The sequence below is a fragment of the Dioscorea cayenensis genome, chromosome 4 (genome assembly GCF_009730915.1).
Source record: "Dioscorea cayenensis subsp. rotundata cultivar TDr96_F1 chromosome 4, TDr96_F1_v2_PseudoChromosome.rev07_lg8_w22 25.fasta, whole genome shotgun sequence".
Classification (NCBI taxonomy): domain Eukaryota; kingdom Viridiplantae; phylum Streptophyta; class Magnoliopsida; order Dioscoreales; family Dioscoreaceae; genus Dioscorea; species Dioscorea cayenensis.
In genome coordinates this window covers 10,644,601-10,669,600 of record NC_052474.1, presented here as the reverse complement: position 1 = coordinate 10,669,600, position 25,000 = coordinate 10,644,601, and the positions used below count along the sequence as shown (strand labels likewise).

Here is a 25,000-nt window from a genome sequence, read left to right as displayed (position 1 = left end):
CCTTCATAATATATGCGGAAACACTGATTATGGTCTTCACTATCTCTCCAAATTCTCGATGACCTTTTATGCCTTTACACATACTGATCGAGCCAGAGGCAATTCCACTCATCGATCAACTGCAGGTTTCTAAACTTTCTTGCCAGTATTCACATTACTTGGAACTTTAAACAACAACGAACCAATGTGTGATCCTCTATTGAGGTTAATTCTCATGCTATGGCTTCTACTTAAGTTGAACTTGCTTGAATTTCATTTATTTAACTAGACCTTCAAGTTATGCTTTATTTAATGATAATACGCCCTACCTTTTACATGAATAATAATATGGTATTTCATGCAATAACAAAGCATAATAAAATTGACTATCATTTTTAAATATCTTAACGTACTACTTGTGATGTTCCATCTCATTCTCAAATTGTAGACATTTTCATTAAGCCCCTATAACTTACCTTACTTCATCGATGTTGGACAAACTTGGCTACACTCTGTTATTTTATTCAAGTTTGTGGGGAAGTAATAAAATTAGAGATCCTCATTCAAAAAAAATGATCACATTCCTTATATGATGAAATTCTAATTAATATGAAAAAAAAGGAGGATATTACATCTTTAATAGGAATTAATGTTATTAATAAAGGTGATGAATCATATTTCTTACATAATATACCCTCACCCAAGATTCGAACTCTCACCACTTATGAAAAATTCTATTAGAGACCCGACTATCAATAGACCACTTTATCGTTGGTTCAATTTAGATAACACCATTTTTGTTTGCTTCATTTGGTTGCATACTTCATTTATGCTTGAAATGTTAAATTACAATTCAAAGTTGATCTCATATTCTCCACAAAAATAAACCAATAAATAAATAAATAAATAAGAGAGAGACAGACAGAGAGAGACAGAGAACATAAACATGTTCACCACCAGTACAACAAAACAGGGCCACTGGATAACAAAGCATGATTTGATTTTCATACAAAGAAAGTTACTTAGAATTTACAAGTGGTAACACTAGGACGTCTGAACATAAAAACATAAAAGAAAAGATTTCCAACATATAAATAAAGCAAAAATTAAAAAAAAAAGAAAAAGAAAAAACAATACAAGCTCATTCCTTGTTAAAAGCCTGGAACGAGCTCCGAACACTGTAAACAATACTTCAAGCTACCTATAACAGCAAAACCACTTCCTTCTCAGGCTCCTCAGAAGAATACCACAGGAAGGAACAAACAACACTTATCAGTTAGTCTAACTTGTCAACGCATGAACACCATTACCATTACCATTCAGGTAAAAACTTCCTGTCCCTATTTGCTTCTTAGTCTTGTTTGAATTTCCATTTTGGTAACCCTTTGATCCCAATACACTTCTTGGTAATCTACTAGCTTGGCCCAGCAAACCATCCAACTGGCCACATGAGGCAGCTATGAGTCCTGCAAAGCGATACCAATCAGAAACTTTAACCATTTTTTCTGCATTTATATGGTTCTGTGGTGAAAACATTGGAAGATTGATAATGGTACCTAAGAAAGGAGCAGAGGGCTTTCCGGGTCTTGATTTGTACTCTGGATGAAATTGAACACCGATGAAGTAAGGGTGAGTAGGTAACTCAATAATCTGCAAAAGGCAACACATTAATAACATTAAGCAAACATGAAAACAGTGTATAAGAGCATGATCGAATGAAAATGCTAACCTCCATCCTTTTTCCAGTTTCATCTTTGCCAACAAATGAAAGACCAGCCTCCTCAAGTTCCTTTACCATATCAGGATTCACCTGCAACCGAGCATCGATGAACTAAACACTTCAATAACCACGCAAAGTAACTTCAAAAAGATATATAACAGCAAATTGGACAATAGGAACATATAAAAAACTCAAAAGACAACTAAAAGACTGGAATCTGTGACGGACCTCATATCTATGACGGTGGCGTTCATCAACAAATTTGGCGTTTCCATACCTAGTGAGGAGAAGTGAAAAACAAGAATTAGTTTATGTTATGATAAGAAAAATCGTGCAGAGAATTCCATTAGCATTTTTATCAGGTAATCAAAGAAAGTTTTAAGGGATATTTATGTCCTCACAACTTTGCAGATTTGCAGTCCGCCACCTGGAAATATGTCCTTCTCGATCCAAGTCTCATTGTCCCTCCCATGTGAGTTTTTGAACCCTGCGAAGAATAAGATAACAAAAATTTCACGGTCATGCAGCGCAATTGTAGGGCATCAGGATAATAATAATCTGAAACTTGACTCTTCTTACCTCCGGCATAAAAATAACACATGGGTTTGTTGTGTCTGGATCAAACTCTGTGCTGTTCGCATCGTGTAAGTTAAGAACGGATCGACAATACTCAATTACAGCAGTTTGCATGCCCAGACAAATGCCAAGAAAAGGAATATTGTTTTCTCGAGCATGTTTTGCTGCAAGAATCTTCCCTTGAACACCTCTGTCTCCGAAACCTCCAGGAACTAGCACACCATCTGCACCCTGAAATGAAAATTTACTCAGACAACGATGCATAATAACTTGATAGTTCTGTGTCGCTTTCACGCATTGATAATGCCAGAGTGCACACGGACACACAAGAAAAAACAACTTACCTTCAACAGATTCCATGCTGCAATATGAGCATCGGGTGTCTATAGAAAGATCAAAAAATTATAATTTTCATGGAAGACAAAAATAAACATAAGAATTCAAGGAGGTATTCAGGTCACAAACAAACCTCTTTCAAAGTAGCATCCTCAAGGTCAGAGGCAGGCACCCACTCCACTACAAGCTTCCGACGACAAGCTACAGAAGCATGCAAGAGTGCCTGCAAACATCCTCGTTAGTGAAGAATGAACTCACATTAGCATCTAAATTTCAACAGCTTCTTAAATCTCAGAGTATAATCGGGGCTAGTAATATACATCTATTCCTTCATTTGAATATAAATATTTATCTGATGTCCATTTAAATTTTAGCATGATAAAGTACTTATATACATATGAGTGGCTTGTGGCCTATATCATTTCACAGTACACCAACAAATAGCTGTATTTCTTAGCTGCCAACAAAAGTATCAATGATGAACAAGTACAGAAGATATAACAAAAATCAGAACTACAACCAACAATGCCTTTCTCAGATTTTTCTGGTTGGGCTTTTATGAAATGCACTTGAAAGAATTAGCACCTTTTCAGCAGCTAAAAAAAGTCTTCCTAAGGTACATGTCACGTCCACATTTCAGAAGTATTTCCATAGGACTTTGATCAGATTAAGTAATGAAATACAAGAGATAAAAGGCGAAATTAAGAATATAGCTTGAACATCAGAAGATAAGTTGTAGGAAAGACTATAGCACCAACCATACAAGAAGAGGAATGAAATAACAGAGCTTCATTTAGTAATAAAGCTCATAGAAACAGACACTTGAGAAAAGAAAAGAAAAGAAATTACCTTCAATACAGACAGGTAGGCATCAGTCAGACCGGTATATTTGCCAACTATAGCAATCCTAACCTGGAAAGTACATTGTTTATCAATTATAACAAAAGATATAAGAAGTCAATACCAACACACAGCTGAAATGCAAACTAAGCTACAAATATATCAGTAGCACTAACAGAATCATGCAATGTGTCACAGATTTTGACTCTAGCCATCCATTCTTCCAGCATTGGTACCCGAGCAACACTGATGTGAAAATTCCAAATCAGAAAAAGAAAATTACTTCTCCTGACTCTAGATATAACAAAGGAAATGCAGTTCTACAAGAATCAGGAAGTAACAGGAAGGAGCTCATTAGACAAACCTTAGAAGGCTCAATTGCTTCAAAATAGCTTCATGTGCCTTTTGCTCCTACAGGACAAATAAAAAATTACCTTTCATTAACATTGAGTTCTAAGAACCAAAAGAAACAATTTAAATCACAAATGAGCAACTTAGATACTCGAATCGTGAATTTACCAAGATATGAAACAAAAAAACTACCTTTAATAACAAAGGAACCTGCCAGATGTTAGTCACATCATATAGAGTGATGATATTTGATGCCTACAAAAAATATTAGCATCAGAAATACCGTATTTTATGATTAAAAAAAATCTGCAAAATATTTGAGTCTAAATCATAGGTATAGTACCGGAACATGGCAAAATTGTGAGAGTTTTTCTATCACATTTTCCTCCAGTGCCTGTTGAAACCATTAAAACACATGAATCACCATAGTATCAAAAATTAAATAAAATACAATAAAATAAAATTAAGGCAGGAAAAGATGCGAGAAATGGGAGAAGAGTGGCAAGCAGGGAAACCTTAGAGCTGCGACATGCTAGGATATGAGGTGACAGTCCTAGTCCTCTTAGTCCACGAACACTATGTTGTGTTGGTTTAGTTTTCTACACACAGAAACAACATCATTATTAAAGCCTGAAAGGGACCTTTTTCAGTAACAAGCCTACACGCACAGCTCACATTAGTGTCCTAAGGTGTTTTGTTATTTCGTTTTTCAAATTTACCAACCTGTTCACCAACCACGTTTAGAACTGGCACAAGACTGACATGAACCAAGCAGAAGTTCCCAGGTCCTAAAAGAGGAAAAATGCATGGCATAGTCACCAAACAAATGACAAAGAAAGCTGGAGATACGGAACCATTTCAAAGTGTAGTCAGCACAATCTACTCACCAACGCGATATGAAAATTGACCCAGAGCTTCAATAAATGGCATTGATTCAATATCCCCTGCATCAAGAATTCCATTCTCATTATGCCGTGAAAACATCATGTCTCCTGCACCGCATACTTACACAACTATCGGAAGCATAGACCAAAAGGTATTTAAAATAGCAAGACACACTGATTATGCACTCATTTAGAATATAAAAATGTTTTATTGTGATCTTCACCTATAGTTCCACCCAATTCTATGACACAAACATCAGGAGGCCCTTCTTTGCCATCAACTGGTATCATAGCTACACATTCTATCCATTCTTGTATTGCATCCGTAATGTGCGGAACAACCTTCAAAGCAAGTAGGAATTTTTCAGTGTCATACCAAAGAATATTATATGCACCAAGAAAATAAAAAGACATAAGATGAAACTACCTGGACGGTTTTTCCAAGATAATCTCCCCTTCTTTCCTTATTAATGACATGCTGAATAGGATAATTAAAAAAGTGAGATGTCAGGAATAATCAGACAAGAAAACTATAGGCGGTCTAGATATCTTAGGATCTTATAGAAATTATACCACAGAGTAGAAACAGTTGAACGTTTACTTTCCTAAGAAGGAGCGTAATAAAGCAGTACCTGATAAATCTTGCCAGTGGTGATATTGTTGTCACTGGTTAATTTAATGTCAAGAAATCTCTCATAATTCCCTAGATCCAAATCAACCTTCAAAAAATACCACCATAGTTAAGTGCTAACACTTCGACAATTCATCAAGAGCAATAATTACTTAGAACAAGCAGGGAAAATCAAGACCTAAACTCTTGCATGCATAGACTAAAATAAAATAAGAAAAAGGGAAAAACAAAACCGAGAAAGTTTTGACATGAATCAAAGTAAGCAAAACTCAAAAAGTAAAGCAAGGATTGGTCATAAATTGAAGGATGAAGAAATACTGGTGTAAGAGGCGGTTTGAATCAGTTCACAAAATTTAAAACTAAAATGAAAAGTTGTTGTTAGATTCAAAAAGTTGATCATCTACCTATAAAGCAAATACAAATAAGGGGAAAAAAAACAGTGACGTGGATTTTAAAAAAAAAACTAAGCCCACGAGTTGAAGCATTCTTAAAGTGAATGCCCAGAACTAATTAACACCACACAAATATTATATTACCAAATTAAGTGGCAACAAACATCATAAAAAGAAGAAGCAAAAAACCAAAAAACCAGAACAAATGAATAAAAGGGAGAATTGCACACCTCGCCACCATCATCTAAAACAAACACTTCCCCATGTTCAAATGGCGACATTGTTCCTGCATCTGTGTTTAGATAGGGATCTACAAGCATCAATTGGACATAATGAGAAAATGCCATGAAAAATAAATTCAAGACACCATTCATTGGGACATAACTGACTGTGAAATTAACTACTACTTATAATATAAACAAGTCCAAAAAGCAGCTCAAGTGATTAGCCAAAACCTCAAAGATTAAAACCAGCAACAGTGAAAAGAACAACAAGTTATGAAGTATTAAACAGACATCAAAGATCTATAATTTGATCCCTGTAGAGAAATACAGAAGGACCAAAGATGGCGGTCCCCATCAATCCAAAAGATAAATTACTTTCTGAAACAGAAAGATGATCTCTCCTTTTCCCTAATCCTTGTGTCATGTGTGCCATTTTGCTTGAGCAAGTAACAGCGGGTCCCTAGGTTGCTGTCCTTAAAAGCAGGAGATCCTGGATTCATAAATCCCCCCATTCACAGAGAAATAACAGATATGTAAAAGGAAATCTAAGAACCCTAGCATTCTACTTCCCCAACCATCAGGATTTTTTTATTTTTTTATTTTATTTATTTATTTATTTATTTTATTTATTTAGAAAGAAAAAAGAAAGCAATTGATTCATAGAAGAAGAAAAAGAAGCCGCCAAAGTTTGGTTGTTTTTATTGTCTTCAAAAAAGCAAATCAAATAGAGTAAAATGAATATGAAAAACAAAATCCAACAAAAAGAACATAAAATAAAATTAACTCCAGGAACTTAGAAACAGTGCCCCCGAAAGCATCCAAACAGGGAAAACATCAAAATCGTTCCTTTACACGCTTTTTCCAAAACAAAATTCAGAAAAACAAAAAGAAACCCCAAAGAGATGAGTGTTTCCAAACCCTCCAAAACCCCAAACACAAGATTCAAGTGAGCAAAGTACCAATCTTTATAGATGTGACCCGAAGCCCGCAAGACTTGAGCACCAACCCTATGCTGCTCGCCGTCACCCCTTTCCCCAGGCCACTCACAACTCCTCCAGTTACCAATACGTACTTCATCCTTCTCTCCTTCAACTTCCCTCCTTCTCCTCCCTCCCAACCTTCAAAACCCCTCAAATACCGCAAAAAAAACGCGCTTTTGATCACAATCCTCAAGTGTTTCAGAGCTCTCCGCGCACTTAGCCACAAGAAAGGAATGAACTTTCTCTCTCCCTCTCGCTCTCTCTCTCTCTCTCTCTCTCGAGCTTGGAAGAGAGAGCAACAATGGGCGGGGTTAAATACACAAGAGGAAAGGCTTTCCTTGTCTCCTTTTGTGAAAACTCTTTTATTTTTTATTTCATTTTTAATAATAATAATAATTATTATTATTATTATTATTATTATTATTTTAAAGTTTTCCCCGAAGTAAAAATAAAGGACGTGCAATTTAGAGATTCGTTTTTGAAGAAAAAAAATAAAATTAAAGAGAAAAAGGAGGTATTTTGTTTGGCCTTTTCTATCTTTCTTGCTTTATTGACTGTGCTCTTTTTGCCTTTTCTCCTTCTTCCTTCTCATTTCTCATTGGCATTAACATGAATTGAATCTTGACGTTGTTCATCTTTTCAGCATGGGTTTATATTGTACGTGTTTATTGGTAATTTAGTCCTAACTTGACCTGACAAACAACGGTCACACTTAAAACAGATTCTTTTGCTTGTAATTTTATTTATTTATTTATTTTTTAAAATCTGGACAAACGAGTATCACAACCTTAGAATTACTACTGTCCCTAACATTTTTATGCCCACATCTTAGAGGTTTGAGACCACCTTCTGAGTAAAACACGGACTCTCTACACATTAGGACTCTCTACACATTAGATCTAATTTCAATAAATCATGAGACGGTTGGCTACTTGTAATAATCTAATAAAATTAATAATTTATATTATATTATTAAAACATATATTTGTTTATATGTATAATTTATATATCTCGATATGAGTTACTTAATTTTTTTCTATATAAAATATCAAGTATCATCACTCTTCTCATTTGCACTGTGTTGAAAGTAGAGAAGAAAAGTTAAATATGGCAAATAATTTTTGTTTTTATAAAAAAATTATAGTTGATTTTTAAATATAGATGTATATAAATAAATACAATTTTTATGAGATATATAAATGATTATCTATATTTTAATTAATAAAAATATTTTTTTAACTCCTTTTTCAGTTTGTAAATACTTTATATTTTTATATCTTAAACGTTAAATACTATCAGTGTGAAATTAAATAGAGGTATAGTAAAAATCATTGAATAACATCACAAATAAATGTTGCTTTTTATTTTAGAAAGATAATTTACAATTTTAAAATTAAAAATGGTGGAGTATTATGAAAAAGTCTGATTAACTTTTATCAAATCTTAAATAAAAATCAATATTCAACGAAATGCGTATTGATTTAAGGTTCTATATTATTATAATTATTATTTTTTTATATATTTTTTTAAGCCGGATGGATCAAGTAACAAGTGACTTATAGGAATAAAAATATTATCTATAATTACTGAAACCTATGTGGATTAATACTCCCATAAGTTTGGGCTATCTATCTCTCTCCTTAAATTTATTATTATTTGAAATAATGTTTATCTCTCCCTAATTTTCATTTAGTATAAATATTGAACACTTAATAGTGTTTGTCGGCACAGAGGTAGGTGTGAGTGTGGACTTTCGGATAATTGTTTGACTGAAATGGGGCCCCTGTATCTTGTCATTTATATAGGTTAGATAATCCTTGTCAAAAAAATTTCAATATTAAAAATAAATAAATAAAAATATGCATACTTATATGCTTTTTTCTCCATGAAATTCATTATTAATTATGACTTATGTTGCGGACGGTGTTAGTCCTCCCCGTAAAGATGGTCAAATGGACCTTTCAAATTTGATAAGAAAAAATATTTACTAGGTTGACAAAAATTATCATTGTACAAAAATATATTATATATTTTTGTGTATATTATCTTCAAACACTATCAATAATATTAAAAACAAATATTGATAAAACTTTTCCTCATTTGGATGGTGTTTTGGCTTCCTAGAAGAATAGCCAAGTGATACTTTACTTACCGAAAGATAAATTAATATATTATCATTCAAAATATGCTTTTTTTTTTTGTGTGGATATATTAGAACATCTTACGTTGCATGTATCCTAAATAAATATATATAAACATCCTTAGTATATATATATATATAATAACATTTCACACCGGTTAAAATATAATGATCTTTCACACTTAATGAAAAATGACAGCGTAACTTAATTTGTATGCGATTTAAACAATGTGCTCCCACGTAATGCATGCGTGGTGCCAACTTCTTAGTCGTTGAACAAACTAGGTTAAGAAAAAAGGGATTAATTAAGTGTGATGAGACTAATTAAACAAGGTTATCCTGTCACTTAGGTTACATCTAATTAAAAAGCCCTTATAGTGGATTTGGTTTTTGTCTTGTCTTATTCTAAGGCAAGGAGATGAAGAAGCTTTGGAGTATACATTGTATTTTAGTTAGTGAGGAAGTTGCCCTAGATTGGTGCGTCAGTTATGGCATCTGCATGAACGGACGGCTTTGTGCTGTGTAAGTGTTTGAATATTATTGGAGAAAGTGTGGTTTGAAGTGGATAACAAAATCTAGTGGGTCTTGATTTCTTTTTATTTTTATGTTGGGAAATGAGATGGTTCTTGTTTGTGTTAGGAGGATTTTGTTCTTGCCAACTACCCACTCAATATATTTATATGGCCATCTTTGTAGTTTTGGATAATGTTTAAAGAGTAAGGTCATAATTTTGTTGGAAAGTGCTTCTACATAAGATTAATTATGACGATAAATGTTCATACAAGGCTCAGAGAGAGAGAGAGAGAGATTAGTTTTTAATTATAATTTCCTATATTTGTTTGGTAGATAAATTAATTTAATGTGAATATAAATTCAAATATATATATATATATATATATATATATATTATGATTAACTAAGTATATATGTTTGTGATTGTAAGTCGTAATATTGATCTTTTTATTTTCTATATATCTTTTGTATGTATGTGGTTATTTATGTAAATTAAGAAATATAATAAAAAATATATATGAAATTTCAATTTCTTTTATGGTATAAAGACCATGAATTATTTTATTATTTGGTTTTTTATAAAATGGGCAAACTACTCATCTTAATTAACTGTTTGTGAAAGACTTGATCCCTCCACTTTCACCTCTCACTTGGAAGAGAAGAGAGTTACCATCATTCTATTACCAAAGTGGTCATAATCATTGTCTTTTGGTCAATTTTTTCTCTTTTTGCTTGACTTCATAAAATAGTTGTTACTTTAACATCATCACCTCTAATGTCAATAATTTTATTTTTATGTATTATTGCAACAATAAATTTGTGATTGTTGGAAATTATATTAAATGGATTTTTTTTTATTTATTGGTGGGAACACAATTTACCATATTAAGATTAACTAATTTGATCTATTTGTGTTTGTAACTCTTATTGTACATATTTTCTTTTTATTTATCATACATTGTGATTGCAATAAATAAACCAAGTAATGAGATGAAAAATATAATTACTTTTTTTCTTAATGATATCAGAGATCTCAGAAAAGTAAATCCTAGCAACATATTTCTTTTTAACTTGCTCATAGAAATAGTTGCCACTTTCATATATTCCTCCACTGTATGTAAAAATTAATACTTTTGTTTTGCTATATATCATTGTGCCAACAAATATACTGTTGTTGGAAATAACATTGAATTCAATATTAAATGTGGACAATTTCAGCCTTTCATCTAATTCATCTTCATTATCTTTTTATCTAATGACAGAACCGGGATTCGATGGTAGAGGGTTGAAGCCTAAAGGTAAAATATAAAAAATAATAATAATAATTTAATAAAATAATTATTTTAAATAAAGAATAATGTGTTAATATAACACAAATTTGAATACATATTAAAAAAAACAAAAGTATAATTTAAATTTTTGTTATTATTTATAGCAAACATATGAGATTTTTAATAATTCAACTAATATGAATACTTTAGTTCCGGCCCTGTTTATATCTATGCCATACTTTAGTTATGCCAACTATTTATTAAATTGTATTATTTATTAGTCTTTTTCCGTTCTTACCTTTATTTTTTCGAATGATTTTTAAGGACAAAGATAGGGTTAATTTTTTAGCAGGGTACCAAACTATGGTCATTTTTCATTATGAGGGTCAAACTCAATTTAGAGTCAAGGACTCACCAACTTCAATTTTGCTTTTCTGAGGGTGATTACCCGAGGAGATTCGGACCCAATTTTCTGATATAAAATCTTTCGAAAATTTTTCCTTTCAAAATATACGATAGCATCTGTCCTTACGATTAGTGATTTCATTTTCAAATGTTGATAGAAATTTATAACTCGTGATCATCAAAAATAAGCGAAAAATCTCTCTGGTGACCATCTAGATGAAACAAAATTAAAGAATGGAAATAACTATTTTTGATTTCATCAAGTTTGATCAAGATTAAAATGGGTCTAGTTTGTACCACTATCAAAAATTCCCGATAAAAGATATAAAGAAAACATTGCTTCTAGGGTCAAATGGGTGACACGTATGCTTTCATACTAGCTATTATTGCCTCTCTATCCCTTTCTTTATTAATTCACGACTTAAGAGGCATCCAACACCCTCAACTCTTTTAAGTTTTTAAGACATGGTATCAAATTCAAAACCTTATCTTTTATATGAGTGGAAGTTCCAATATTTTGTGACTGCTTTGGAAAAATAGATATAAGACATCCTATGGAAATGTTGTTTACTCTTATCAAGTCTTATTAAACAAGCTATTATTTCCCCTAATGATGTTAGCTCTCATAAAAGGATTTCAAACTTGGATTTTGTTAAGAGCTTTAATTATGAACTCGTCTCTAGTTATGCCTTTTCAAATGAGACTTGTACGGTGGGATTTGATTCATTTTGAAAAATAATTTTTGGTGATGTTATTCATGTAGGTGCTCACCCTTGCTTATTCAAACATTTGCAATGAAGTTTGCCACATCACTAAATGGATGGTAGGCTATTATGGATATTAGCAACAAAGTTCATAAGTATCGATAAGGTATAATTGCACATAATTTTGTATTATTTTATATACTTAATTGTCATGTATTAAAATGTTTATTTAAAATATGATGGTAAATATGGTGAAAAATATGATTTAAGTGAGGGGCAATGCATAATGAGGAGACTGAGCCATAGCAATTTTGAGCTAGAATGAAAAAGATAGAGAGCTTTTTCAACATCAACAGCAAAGGAATAGACCAGACAAAACATCTTACGGTTAACTTACGACAGCAAGCCTCATCCAAAGAACCTTGCAAGCATGTTTATGCCCATAAGAAGGAGCATAATGACCAAACAGAAGGGCTTACAAGCACGACTTACTAGATAGAGGTCGCAAGTATCATCCAGAGAAGTTTATAGTACTAACACTTACGGGTGTAAGCTGGATCATAACATCAAGACAAAAGACCTTATAAGTAGAGCTCACACCTGTAAGATGCTCGTAAGGCATGCGACCCATCATCTCTAGCTCCTCATGAGTGGCTAGGTATAAAAGATTATGTTAAGGGTTTTTGGAAAAAATCTTTTGAAGGCAAACAAAGGGATAAAGGAGGGAGGTTCTCAAGGACTTCTCTAGCAATCCAGCAAGGGGAAGAGACTTATCTACCAATTTAAGTCACTATTAGAGCCGTCGAGGAGCATCTTTGGCTGCGTTTGTGGATGAAATGAGGAGAGTTCATCAGCATCTCAAGGGGTAAAGATAGGAAAGAAGATTTTCATGTTTTCATTCATTTCTCTTATCTGTATAAAGAAAAACTAACTTGTTGGTATTTGGGCGTAGATGGAACCTAGGGTTTATATTTTGATAAACATTGGGTGTGGATTTTGAATGCTTTCATGTTAATTGATTAATTGCAGTCGATTGTTATTTAACTCGATTGCGTGTTGTTATTATAGCTAAAGCTGAGAATCCATGATTAATATACTTGTGTGATGAATCGAGAGATCCACCTTGTATAGATATGCCGTAATTGAAGGGGGTCACTAGTCCGTCTAGAGATTTGGGCACTTTAGAGTTGAGATTTCTCCTCCCTTGATCCTTCCAAGTGAGTTATCATAGGATTCTATTCACAATGCAATTATAGGGAGTAGCTTCAGGAAGAGATTCCAATTTTACTTCGTATGGGATTAGGGGCAAATGCTTCAAGAGAAGAATTGTCTATCTTTTGAATCTATGCTTTCTCTAGAAAGAGTTCATAGAGTGTATTATGTTTATAGGGTAGTCTATATCAGCACTGTATGGGACCAGTTGCTACTCACCTTGAGAAAGTGGATAGTATGTTTTAGAAACTCTCTTGGTTCAATTAGATTGCAAGAATTTATGCAACTATTGTCCAGGACCTAACCTTAGGTAAAGTCTATTCCGGACATTCTGTTCTCATGCTTGTTTAGCCGTATTTTCTATTTGTGTTTTGATTCTTAGTTTTTACTATGCATTTACACTCCACTATTTAGATTAGGTTAATTTTTGGATTTAGAGTTAGTAATAGTTTTCTCTTGCTCCCTGTGAATCGATAACCTTGCTTCACAGCACTCTATATTCCTTGACCGACACGTACACTTGTGTGCAGTAGGTGACTATGGTTCTCTATCAAGTATCAACTGATTGTCTCAATTTGGTTAAAATTATTCAAAATCATGGTGCTTTAAGGGAATTGGTGCTACTTATCTTTTGCCATTCGTTGTTTGATACGTTTTTTCTTATGCATACAGTGCCACAAGCATACTGGTCATATAAATAGTAAAGTGTACTTTGAAATAAGGTAGTTAATTAATAGGGACACAAATGTATGTGACGATTGTGTAATAAAGTGTGTGTAAAGAAGAATGTCGGTTCACAAAGAAAAAGGTGAATACTAGTAATGACTCTATACACAAAAAATAGCCTAAAAGATTATGTGATGTGCTCGAGAACAAAAGCAAGTAAAATCAAGAAAATACCAGATGTAATAGGAGAGAAATCAAGGAAGAAAGCGATGTCCAAGCATAGCATTCCTCTAGGGTTAAAGGTATGACACAATGGTTGTCTAAACATGCAATCCTATTTGACCCGAAAGGTTTTCAGAAATATACAAAACCCCGATTTCTCAGGTGAAATGTAATTGAATAGGTGCAGAGCTGATACAGACATCCGTACAATCGCATTAACACTAATAAACCATTTTGAAAGAAAGGAGTGCTTTACATGTCTCGCTATTATGGAACTAGTGTTTCCATAATTTTTCATAAATTATAACTTTATTTTTAATGCATAATTACATAATATTGTTCATATCATCCCTCTAACTTTCTCACTTGATCAAAAAATCTCTAGACTATTTCATATCCTTAAAAAATCCTTCTTTTTTCTAACACCATCTAATAGCTTATTTTTTAGTACTTTTATCAGAAATGCCCTTTAGTGATTTTAAATTGAAACTCAAGATAGTAGTTAAGAAACTAAGATATTAAATATCAAAAAACAAATATTAAACAAAACGTTATATTTTAAATAAAAACTTATATAGTTACACGTAAACACATAATATTAAATAAAAAATATACTTAATTAACGGGAAATACATTTCGTAAGCAGGTAAAATTGAATTTTTTAAATAAAATAAACTGATACATGGACTGAAAAAAGAGGGACTACAGGTGAAATCGAAATGTCAAAGGGACTGCAAGGAATATTTGACAAGTTGCAAGAATTAATAAATAATTTTTCCTATGATTTAGGCATAAAAAATTTTACTTCAAAATATGAGAATTCTGAATATATATATATATATATATATAAATCATAAGATGAAAAATATATCACTTGGAAAATTAAAATAAAGAAAACCCTTAAAGACTACTTTCATAAGAGTTTTAATCTTAATGATTAACATTTTCCAACCATAAAACTTCAAACTTTTTTTTAAAAAAAAATTATCCAAAAATTATGGCACACAACAACTGCATCTATAATCACATAATTATCATTTAATATAAAAATTCTAAATGCCATGATGAAGCGGCAAAAAGAAGTTTTAATAAAGGAAAAGTGTTTAAAAAAAAATTGAAAAGAAAAGGTAAAAAGTGGTTTGATATTTTATCCAAAGGTTTTATAATACATTATTCATGTGGTTTCTAGATTTGTTTGGACACTTGTTTGCAGTTCCTTATAAAAGAGGCGATACAAATTAATAAGATACCATAGACTTAAACTTGTAAAAGAGCTAATAATTAGTGGCTTACAAAGGTAATGCTTGTCCCTTGGAGGTAAGGCAAACACATGGCTTTAAACAATTACCGGAATGAGTTCAACAATAATTTATTTTTATTTATGATAAAAAATGATTTTATATAATATGATATCTTTGTAAAATATTAATTTAATATCAACAAGGTTGGTTTGGTCGGAGATAAATCAATTCACTCTTCTTTAGTTTTAACTATTTCATATGTAATTTTTTGAATATATATAATATTAACTTTATTTTTGCCATTCACCAGACTTTTACAATATGTCTCTATATATATGAAAATTCAAAAGGATGCTGATAGAAATAAAAATATAAATGCTTAAACATGTTAAGATAAAGTTTCATTGAGTAAAAAAAAAGTATTTATCATAATGAAGAAGGAAGGAGAAGAGAAAATTGGCCTATACATTAAAAAAATTCAAATATACTCTCTCTCTCTATATATATATATATATATATATTGGTGATTTTTTTAAAAAAAATAATTATAAGAATAGAAAAGATAGAGATTGGTAACAGATGTCCAACATTGCACCATTGTTAAAAAGAAAAAGAATCCACCTTGATAGTCAACTAATTCAACAAGAAATGGGAAAGAATATTCCATTAATTTGTATGGGATACTTATCCTGAAACCCACCTTTGAGAAAGCGGTGTGTGATGCCAATGAATGATGTCCAAGAGTCAGTTAGCTAGTGGAGGACCCAAGACCATCGAGCGAGTAATCCTTTCTCTTCAATAGATGATAATAGCATTTACAATATAGATTTAAAATAAGTTTAGTGCTTCATGATTCCATGAACTTAGGTTGATATTGGGGATAATTAGTTTTATTTTTCAAAGTAAAAACTAATTTTGGAATTATTTGTTTGAATATGTTTGGAATGGCTTATTAAAAAAGAAATAGTACAAAAGCATTTTTCTAGAAAACTTTAAAAAATATTTAAGATTAATTGGTACTTGAATAATTATCTCTATTGATATATAATTATTATTTTTTAAAAAAGAGTCAAATGTAAGAGTAATCACTGATCCTTTAGTTATCATTTTAATTATGCATGCCTTAAGGCGCCTAAGTATCAATTACAAATCAGATATTTATCTATTTAGTTTTTCTAAACATTGCACCATCTTTAGTTGGGGGATGAGTACTATTTCCCTATGCCCTAACTAAACAAAGTTTTGCATATTCTTAAACAAATTTAATTTTTAAAATAAGTAAATTTTAATTAATTTTAAAAAATTATTATTATTAATGTATATATTATTTTAATTTTTAAATATTTAATTTTTATTAGCACTAATTAAAGCAAAATTTTTAGTGAGCTCAAATAAAAATTTTCCACCTAGTTATCCTCAATTAAACATCACCTTAAAGTAATTATAAACGACTAAAAATTCGTATTCTATATTATGCGTTATATTATTTATTTATTTATTTTTGAAATAATATGAGTTATATTATTATGATATGCGATAAAGAAAATAAATCGATTTTATAATATAATAGTTCTTTGGTTCCACACAGAGATCGAAGCAGTGTGTAATGAAAGGCAAATGAAGGATGTACAAAGAGTCAATGAGTGAGTGGATGACCCAAGACCATGGAGAGAATAATCCTTTTCTTCAATTTAAAGAAAACTTCATAACTTATCATTCAAGATCCACATGAAAGAAATCATAAATATTTTTTAAGTCAAAGTGATATGTGGTCCAACGTCATCATCTACCATATGAGAAATCAAAAAGGAAATAGAGTTGGTGATCATTAAAAAAAAAGGAAAAGAAAAGGGAAAAAATGAAAAAGAAAAAGAAAACGCATTTTAGATATTTTCAAGTACAACATTTCAGTGAGTCTTCTATCAAATAAGAAAGAAACAGCACAATACAAACGTAATTGTTAAACATCACTTAATAAAACTATTAAATAGTGACATAATTTTTCTATGGTTGTATGTTGATGCAGCGGTATACTCGAACTGTTGATTCGCGCACGAATACCCAGTACAAGTCTTCAAAACCTATTGATCAAAGATAACCAGGAATTGGAAAAGAGAGTAAATTTTATTACTCAAGAGAATAACTATTACAAAAACTACCCATACTCTCGTCCATAGGCTTACATTAAATAGGAAAAATCCAAGATATGAAAATAATCCTAAAACGGAGATAATTCGAAAAATATACCAAAAAATGATAAATTTTTCAAATACCGCAAGAAATAAAAAGAGTTAACAAAATAAATGCTAACGTCATAAGCGACTACAAATCGAGAGATTTCTAGCCAAAAGGAATAGCGAAATCAATTATTACTAAAAATAGCGATATCGGGGTTTTCGAGGCCTAAAGCGATGGAATTTGGCGAAATCATGCGATGACTCACGAGTTCTGCGAGCAAACTCGTGACTTCAGTCCATTGGCTCGTTTCCCATCGACTAGGCCCAAGAAACCCAAAAACTCACTCGCGCGTGAATTACTAAAATACCCTTATTACTTCGAGTCCCACTTCCGCATGAACGTGCATGTCATCTCCTCAATACGGCCCGCATCATATGTGCCCCTATATATATACCAAACATCAATTAGAGACGGTTGTAGAGAACAACCCTAGAGAAAAACAATAAAAGGTAGAATAAAAGAGACCGACGGACACAGAGAGACCGACGGACACAATAGAGGAGAGATAAATAAATAGTAGCATAAATAGCGCTCATCCCATATATTATACTTATGCTAAATGGATTACATGGGGGTGTTGTTTATATATATATATATATAGAGAGAGAGAGAGAGAGAGAGAGAGAGAGAGAGAAAGAAGGGGAGCGGGGTGGTCACCCGGGTGCCAATGGGATTCAATGGTGATGATTGAGTGATTGAGTACCTACTATTTGAATGTTGATCCAATAGTTATAAATGCATCACTATGCCGCACTGTTCATCATATTGACCACTGTACAGAAATGTGTGCAAATACTATACTGAGATTTGATCTAACGGTTGATCTACGCACATACTTAGATATATATATATATATATATAGGTGTGTGTCTTGCAAAACATCAACTAGGAGCATTTATAGAACATCCTTAGAAAAAAAAAGTAAGAGAGAATAGAGAAAAAAAAAGACAAACACAAAGAAGGAAAGAGAAATGAATAGTGCCCATCCATTGTACTTCTATTGAAATGGGCTGAGTGGCGGTGACGATTGAGTAGATACTATTTGAATGTTGATCCAATGGTTGTAAATACATCATTGTGCCACCACTGTTCATCACATTGAACACTATACAAAACGTGTGAGGATAAAAAGCATAGTCGTTGGATTTAAATTCGATGGTTTGATCTATGTACGTCCTTAGATTTTCCCCTTAATGTTTTTCTATTCTCATTTAAAGAAGGAAAGTTCCCATCAAATATTATTCGTCATCCCTAAAAAAGTCAAAAATTTAACTATTATAATTATAATAATAATAAATTATTATTTATTTTACCGACTCAAGTCTAGCAATAGAAATTAAGTAGGGCTTATAACCAATACCTTCCCTCAACAGTTGGACCTGTCATTCCGAATAAGATTGAGCTAGCTATAAATGAAAGATTGGATGTCCTACCACTCCATAGGCTATTGAGGATCTTCACCTTAGAAACTCTGAATGTCAATTGAATACGTACCATTTGAATGTTGATCCAATAGTTGTAAATGCATCACTGTGCCACCACTATTCATCACATTGAACACTGTACAAAACGTTTGCAAATACTGTACAGTCCTGAGATTTGATCCGACGATTGATCTACGGACATCCTTAGATATATACATATTTATATATATCTGTGTGTTACAAAACATGAACTAGGGGCGTTTATAGAACATCCCTAGAATAAAGTAAGAGAAAATAGAGAAAAGAAAGACACACACAAAGGAGGAGGAGAGAGAAATAAATAGTGCCTATCCTATTGTACTTCTGTTGGAATGGGTTAAGTGGCGGGTGAAGATTGAGTAAATATTGTTTGAATGTTGATCCAATGGTTGTAAATGCATCATTGTGCCGTCACTATTCATCACATTGAACACTATACAAAACATGTGCGGATATAGTATAACTGTTGGATTTGAATTCAATGGCTAATCTACGTAAATCCTTAGATATCCCTCTAAATGATTTTCTTAATGCTTTTCTATTTTCACTTACAGAAGGAAAGTTCCCATCAAACATTCATCATCCCTAAAATATCAAAATTTAACTATTATTTATTATTTTTTTTTACCAACTCAAGTCCAATTATAAAAATTAAGTACGGCTTACGACTAATACCTCCCCTCAGCTGGTGGACTTGCATTCCAAATAAGATTGAGCTAGCTATAAATGAAAGATTAGATGTCTTACTGCTCCATGGGCTACTAAGGCTCTTAACCCCAGAAACTCTGAAGGGGAGTTCCACTCAAAACAGTTTTTTCTAGCTTAGTTTAGAATCTAAGGACATTCGTAAATTACTCATCCTATATATATATATATATATACTAATTTTTTTTAAATTTTTTTTTACTAAAATTTTGTTGTTATTTTGTGGGCCATATGTGTGTGCGTGTCTTTGTGTTAAAAAAAAAAGAATAATGGTTAAATTTTGATATTTTAGGGATGATGAATGTTTGATGGAACCTTCCTTCTTTAAATGAGAATAGAAAAGAATGGAGAGGCACTTTATCATTATATCTTGTTAATCAATGGCTTATATCTGAAAGGAATAAATAGAAGTCCTAACAAAATTGTACACAGAGGAAAATGACATAAAGTTAAACTTTGCTTTTTATTTGACAAGAAAGAAAAATCACATAATGAGTTAAATATATTGAAAGCTTCTCAAATTCAATTTGATTTAAGTGTAAAATTTTTGTAATTTTAATGGCAGGCCATATATCCTATGAGAATCATCCATGTGTTTACATGCAAAGAGCGAAACTTTTTAATGCTTTTTAAATTTATTGTGCTTTATGTCATAAAACACTTTTTTTTTTAAAATAAAAATTCATGAAGTGTTTTAACCTACAATTTAAATGATTTATTATGTATATTTCTTCTTGTTATATTATAATTGTTTCATAAGTGATATTTTATTATTCATATTTTCCCACATAAAAAACTAATTAGTATTCATGTGTTGTACATGTATATTTCAACATAATTTATTTGAGCTTTTTCTTAATATAATTACCACTTCATAATTTTTCTCTTCTAAGAGGTTCAAACTTTAATGGAATAATTATCTAAAATTAATAAACCTATTTCTCTAAAAACTAATCTTTAATTTGAACAGCTAGTGTGTTGTGTTATACTCAAACACCTTTTCTTAGTCTTGCCTTATTTGGGTGTTTTGTTTAATTTTTTATAATCTTATCATGTTGCCGTGCTATATTTTCCTTCTTGTTCACACGCGTAGTGTGGAGTTTGTTTAAAGGAAATGTAATTGAAGTTCATCCACAACTAAAAAAATAATAATAATGATAGAAGTTTGTTGAAAGTTTTCCACATTATGATATTTTATAGTTCTTTTAATTCCATGTCATCATGTGTGATTAAAAACATAATTCGATTGGTTCATCTCTTTTACACTTATTTTAATTAGAAATTATATATTTATAATTCAAATTTAATAATGAGATTTAGAATGGAAAAAGTTAGAGAGAAGATTTATAAATTCTTTTCATTGAAGAATTATACTTAAGCTTTAGTTTTTTTAAACAAAATTATTTTGGTCATAAATTGGTTCTCCACATACTTATGTGCCTCCTATTTTATTATATAGTTCAATGAAAACAATAATTTTCTGTTAGTATAAAACAAAAATTAATTATATTGCATTTGACAAAGTAATAAATAAGTAATTAATACTTGGCGTACGTCACGTCATATTTTTATTTTTATTTTTTAATTTTTTAAATTTTTAAAGCATATTCAACATACCCTTATAAAGTTTGTTTCATACACTCAAGAAAAAACCAAGATATTGGAGATGTGGTGCCTTATTTGCCCTTACCTGAGCATATCCGACCATCTCTGTCATCACACCATTGCTTATTTGTTGTGTAGCCAAACACTACTTGAATCATCTTTCAACTTCATATATGTTCTAGTATTTTCTAAAAGTTAGATATCGCATATTCTTAGTTGAGGGAGAAATGTTAGAATTGTTTATCTTAGTTAATTTATATTTCTCATATAAACAGCTATAAAAAGATGTGAAAGCACTGGACATGAATGAGTGGGTGATCGGAAAAAGCTTCTAGATTCTGCATTGTTTACTGAGAAAAAACACTGATAAGTGTGTGAGTATACATGTATTTTATATTATTTTTTACACTCAATTGGCATGTATTAGATGTTTTAGTAAAAAAATAGTACTTAAATTGTGCATATATTATTTATAGGACAAAAATGGAGCACAAAAAATATGAGGAAATTAATTGAAGCATTATAGAAGAAATTTGATAGGAAAAAAACTCCCTCGACATCAGTACTAGAAGAACAAACCAGCTAAGAGCTTTACAACCCTCTTACGGCCTTAATTAAGCACGCAAGCATGAGCATAAAGGCTAGATCGAAAGGTTTATGGGCAGGGCTTACGCTTATAAGCCAGGTATAAAGGTCATATAGAGGAGTTTACAGGTAAGACTTACACCCTTAGTCGAGGTTGTAAGCACCAGTCAAAATCCTTACTGTTCAACGCTTACAGCCGTAAACTAGATCGTAACATCCAGACAGAGGACCTTACAGACAGAGCTTAAGGCTGTCAGATTCCCATAAGGCACACAACTTTTCATCTCCAAATTATTATGGCCTCTTCTTAGGCCCGTAAGTAACCCGTGAGGGTTTAAGTATAAAAGGATTTACTGAGGGTTTTGAAAGGATCTCTTGGTAGCTAGGAAAAGGGAAGAGAGGGCAAGATTTCCAAGTGTTTTTCTTTGACAATCCAAGCAAGTTTGAGGACTCACCACTAATTTAGAGTGTCAAGGGAGCCGTAGGAGAGCATTCTCGGTAGCGTTTGCAGAGGATTCGTTGGTATTCATCATCAACCCTAGACGAAGAAGCTTGAGGAAGTTTTAATGTTTTCTCTTTATTTACATTGCTTCTCTTGGATTGTATGATTGTTCTCCATTAATGGAGAACTAAACCTCATGGTGTTAGGCCATAGATAGTAGAACCTAGGGTTTATTCTTTAGATGACATTGGTTGTAGACTTTTAATCTTATATTAATTTTTATATTATATTATTTCACTTTTAAATTCAATTATGTGTTGTTATTGTCTTGAACTCTATCGTAGTGAAAGCTGAAAGCTTATTATTTGATGTATGCATGTGACGATTGAGAGATCCACTATGTACAGATATGTAGCAATTAAAGGGAGACATGAGTCCACCTAAAAATATGGCACTTTGGGATTGAGATTGTCTCTTCCCTGTGTTTCTTCTGAGTAAGTTAACATTAGGGTTTTTCTCGTTAATGAAATCGCAGGGAGAAAGTATTAGGAAGAGATTCCAATCTTGTTTTGTATAGGACTAGGATCAATTGCTTCAAGAAAAGAATTGACTATGAACCCTTGTTTTCTCAAAAAATAGTTCATTAATTGTAATGCAATCATAGGGTAGTCTATATTAGTGCCTTATGGAACTAGTTATTGCTCACCTTGAGAAAGTGAGTAATATGTTTTAGGAACTCTTTCGGTTTAATCGATATATAGTTTACTAGTACAATGTTATCTAGAACTTCATCCAAAAGCCTAAGGGAAATCTATGCCTAGACTTCTTCTTCTCATGCTTAATTATTTGCCAATTTATCTTCACTATTAGTTAATTTCTAGTTTTCTTGTTTTTGTTATTGGTTTGATATTGTTGATCTTAGTTTAGGCTGGATAGCAGAACTAGAGTTAGTACTAGTAATTCTGAGTTTCTCGAGGATTGTTAACCTTCCATTCATTGCATACTTTACTACTTGATTGGCATGCGCACTTATGTTTTAGAGGACATTAGTCCCCATCAAACACTATATCAAAATCATTCCATCAAGGGAGGAGGACTGTCCATGAACTCTAGTCTGTGAAGGATCAAAGAGCTAGCCTAACGTTAAAGGTTTTTTTTTAATTTGGTCTAAAAAATATTTTTAGTAATAAACAACTATCATATTGAGTGCATGGAATATGTATTTTTCATATTGTAAATGCATGCACTTAGCTTGTTCTTTAGCACGAAATATCTCTATTGTGCTATGCTGGGTATTTTGTAATCATGGATCAAGTAATTAGGTTCAAGAGACAAAATGAAGAAAAATAGATTAAATCAGAAAAAAATCAGCAACAAAATAACTTTTCCAAAGAAGAGGATGACTCAAGAACGGGCGTACTTAAGGAGTGTTGATTATAGAATAATGGAAAATCAAGAGCACAGCCTGAGCACAGTTATCTTGTACTGAGCATGGTTGTGCTTGAGAAAGCACGGCCATGCTCCTTGCCTATGTTTATTATTGGAAACTTGAAATCATGAAAATTCTGAGTCTTGAGCATTGCCGGCAATTGACATAGGTTAAGCACACCTCAAACATGAGCGTACACAATTTGTTTTTGCCTATAATTTAAATCTCAAAAGCTAGGTCTTACTTGGGGACTTTTGGCGAAAACATCATCGGTTGCTAAGGTTTCAAATTAATATCAAAGAAAGCATTTCAAAGATGAGTTGATGCTGCTTTTTTGGCCCTTTAGGTACCAGATTCGATAACTAGGACAACTCCAGTAGCGGAGATTCTATCATGCACTAGAGAGAAACATTAAGGGTGTAATGTTTTACCTATATTTTTATTCACGTCTTTAGATTTACATGTTGTATTAGATTGTTGTGTTATGAGAGTTTAAACCTTTGATAACACCTTAGACCATTGAACCTTGAGATGATCTGTAGTTGATTTCCTTTTTATTATATTGGCTATCTGAGTTTTTTTTTTTTTAATGTTTTCTCATGCTTGTATTTGCTAGTGTGAGAGCCCTAATTACATATTTGATTTGCATGATTAGGATTGAGAAAATAATCATGTTTAGATCATACATAGAAGATAAAGGTTGAGTACACGCCTAAAGATAGTGTATTGTAGTGAGCTCTCTAAATTAGGGTTAAACCAAATAGAGGGATATATACATAGTGTTTAATCTAATCATAGGGTGATTGATGTCATCATATGGGATTAGAGTTTAGCCACCTTGAGAAAGGGGTCGAACTAATCTAGGAGTCTCCATAGTCCAAGAATACTCATCACTTTAGTCAATATAGGGAGTTAATTACAAAATAATCTCAAGGGAAATTGTGTTCAAGGTACCATATTCTCATATTGAGTTTAGTCCCAATTCGCCATCATAGTCACTTTGATTTATAGCTTTCTTACTTTAGGTTTTATCCACATCACTCGAATTTAAAGGTTAAATAAGAAAGAATAAGTTAGTACTGGGAGCACCTTTTCTCATGTGATCGACTATCCTATCTAAAGGTACACTTTACTGTTTCATACAACCTGTGCACTTGTGCACTTGCGGTTTAATGCGAAAAAGGTAGATTAATATATATATATATATATATATATATATATTGTATGGTTTGAATCTTTCACCCTA

The 25,000-nt window shown here is 31.9% G+C and overlaps 1 protein-coding gene across 2 annotated transcripts; it reads right to left on the bottom strand.

The window, feature by feature from the left end:
* Nucleotides 1-939: 939 nt before the first annotated feature.
* On the bottom strand, nt 940-7,207 carry LOC120258997 (CTP synthase-like). Of its 2 annotated transcripts, none has more exons than XM_039266510.1 (21): nt 6,893-7,207; nt 5,940-6,019; nt 5,319-5,405; nt 5,114-5,164; nt 4,911-5,028; nt 4,690-4,794; nt 4,526-4,590; nt 4,318-4,401; nt 4,146-4,196; nt 3,995-4,057; nt 3,816-3,862; nt 3,628-3,697; nt 3,461-3,523; nt 2,745-2,834; nt 2,620-2,658; nt 2,279-2,506; nt 2,101-2,186; nt 1,928-1,976; nt 1,709-1,789; nt 1,536-1,629; nt 940-1,445 (listed from the first exon to the last, which is right to left on the bottom strand). In XM_039266510.1, exons 1-21 carry the CDS (start codon nt 7,008-7,010, stop codon nt 1,261-1,263), a joined length of 1,854 nt encoding a protein of 617 aa, XP_039122444.1. In that variant the 5' UTR covers nt 7,011-7,207; the 3' UTR covers nt 940-1,260. The 2 variants fall into 2 exon arrangements, with proteins under 2 accessions (XP_039122444.1, XP_039122445.1); XM_039266511.1 differs by having other exon boundaries at nt 4,690-4,746; nt 6,893-7,206.
* Nucleotides 7,208-25,000: the final 17,793 nt, after the last annotated feature.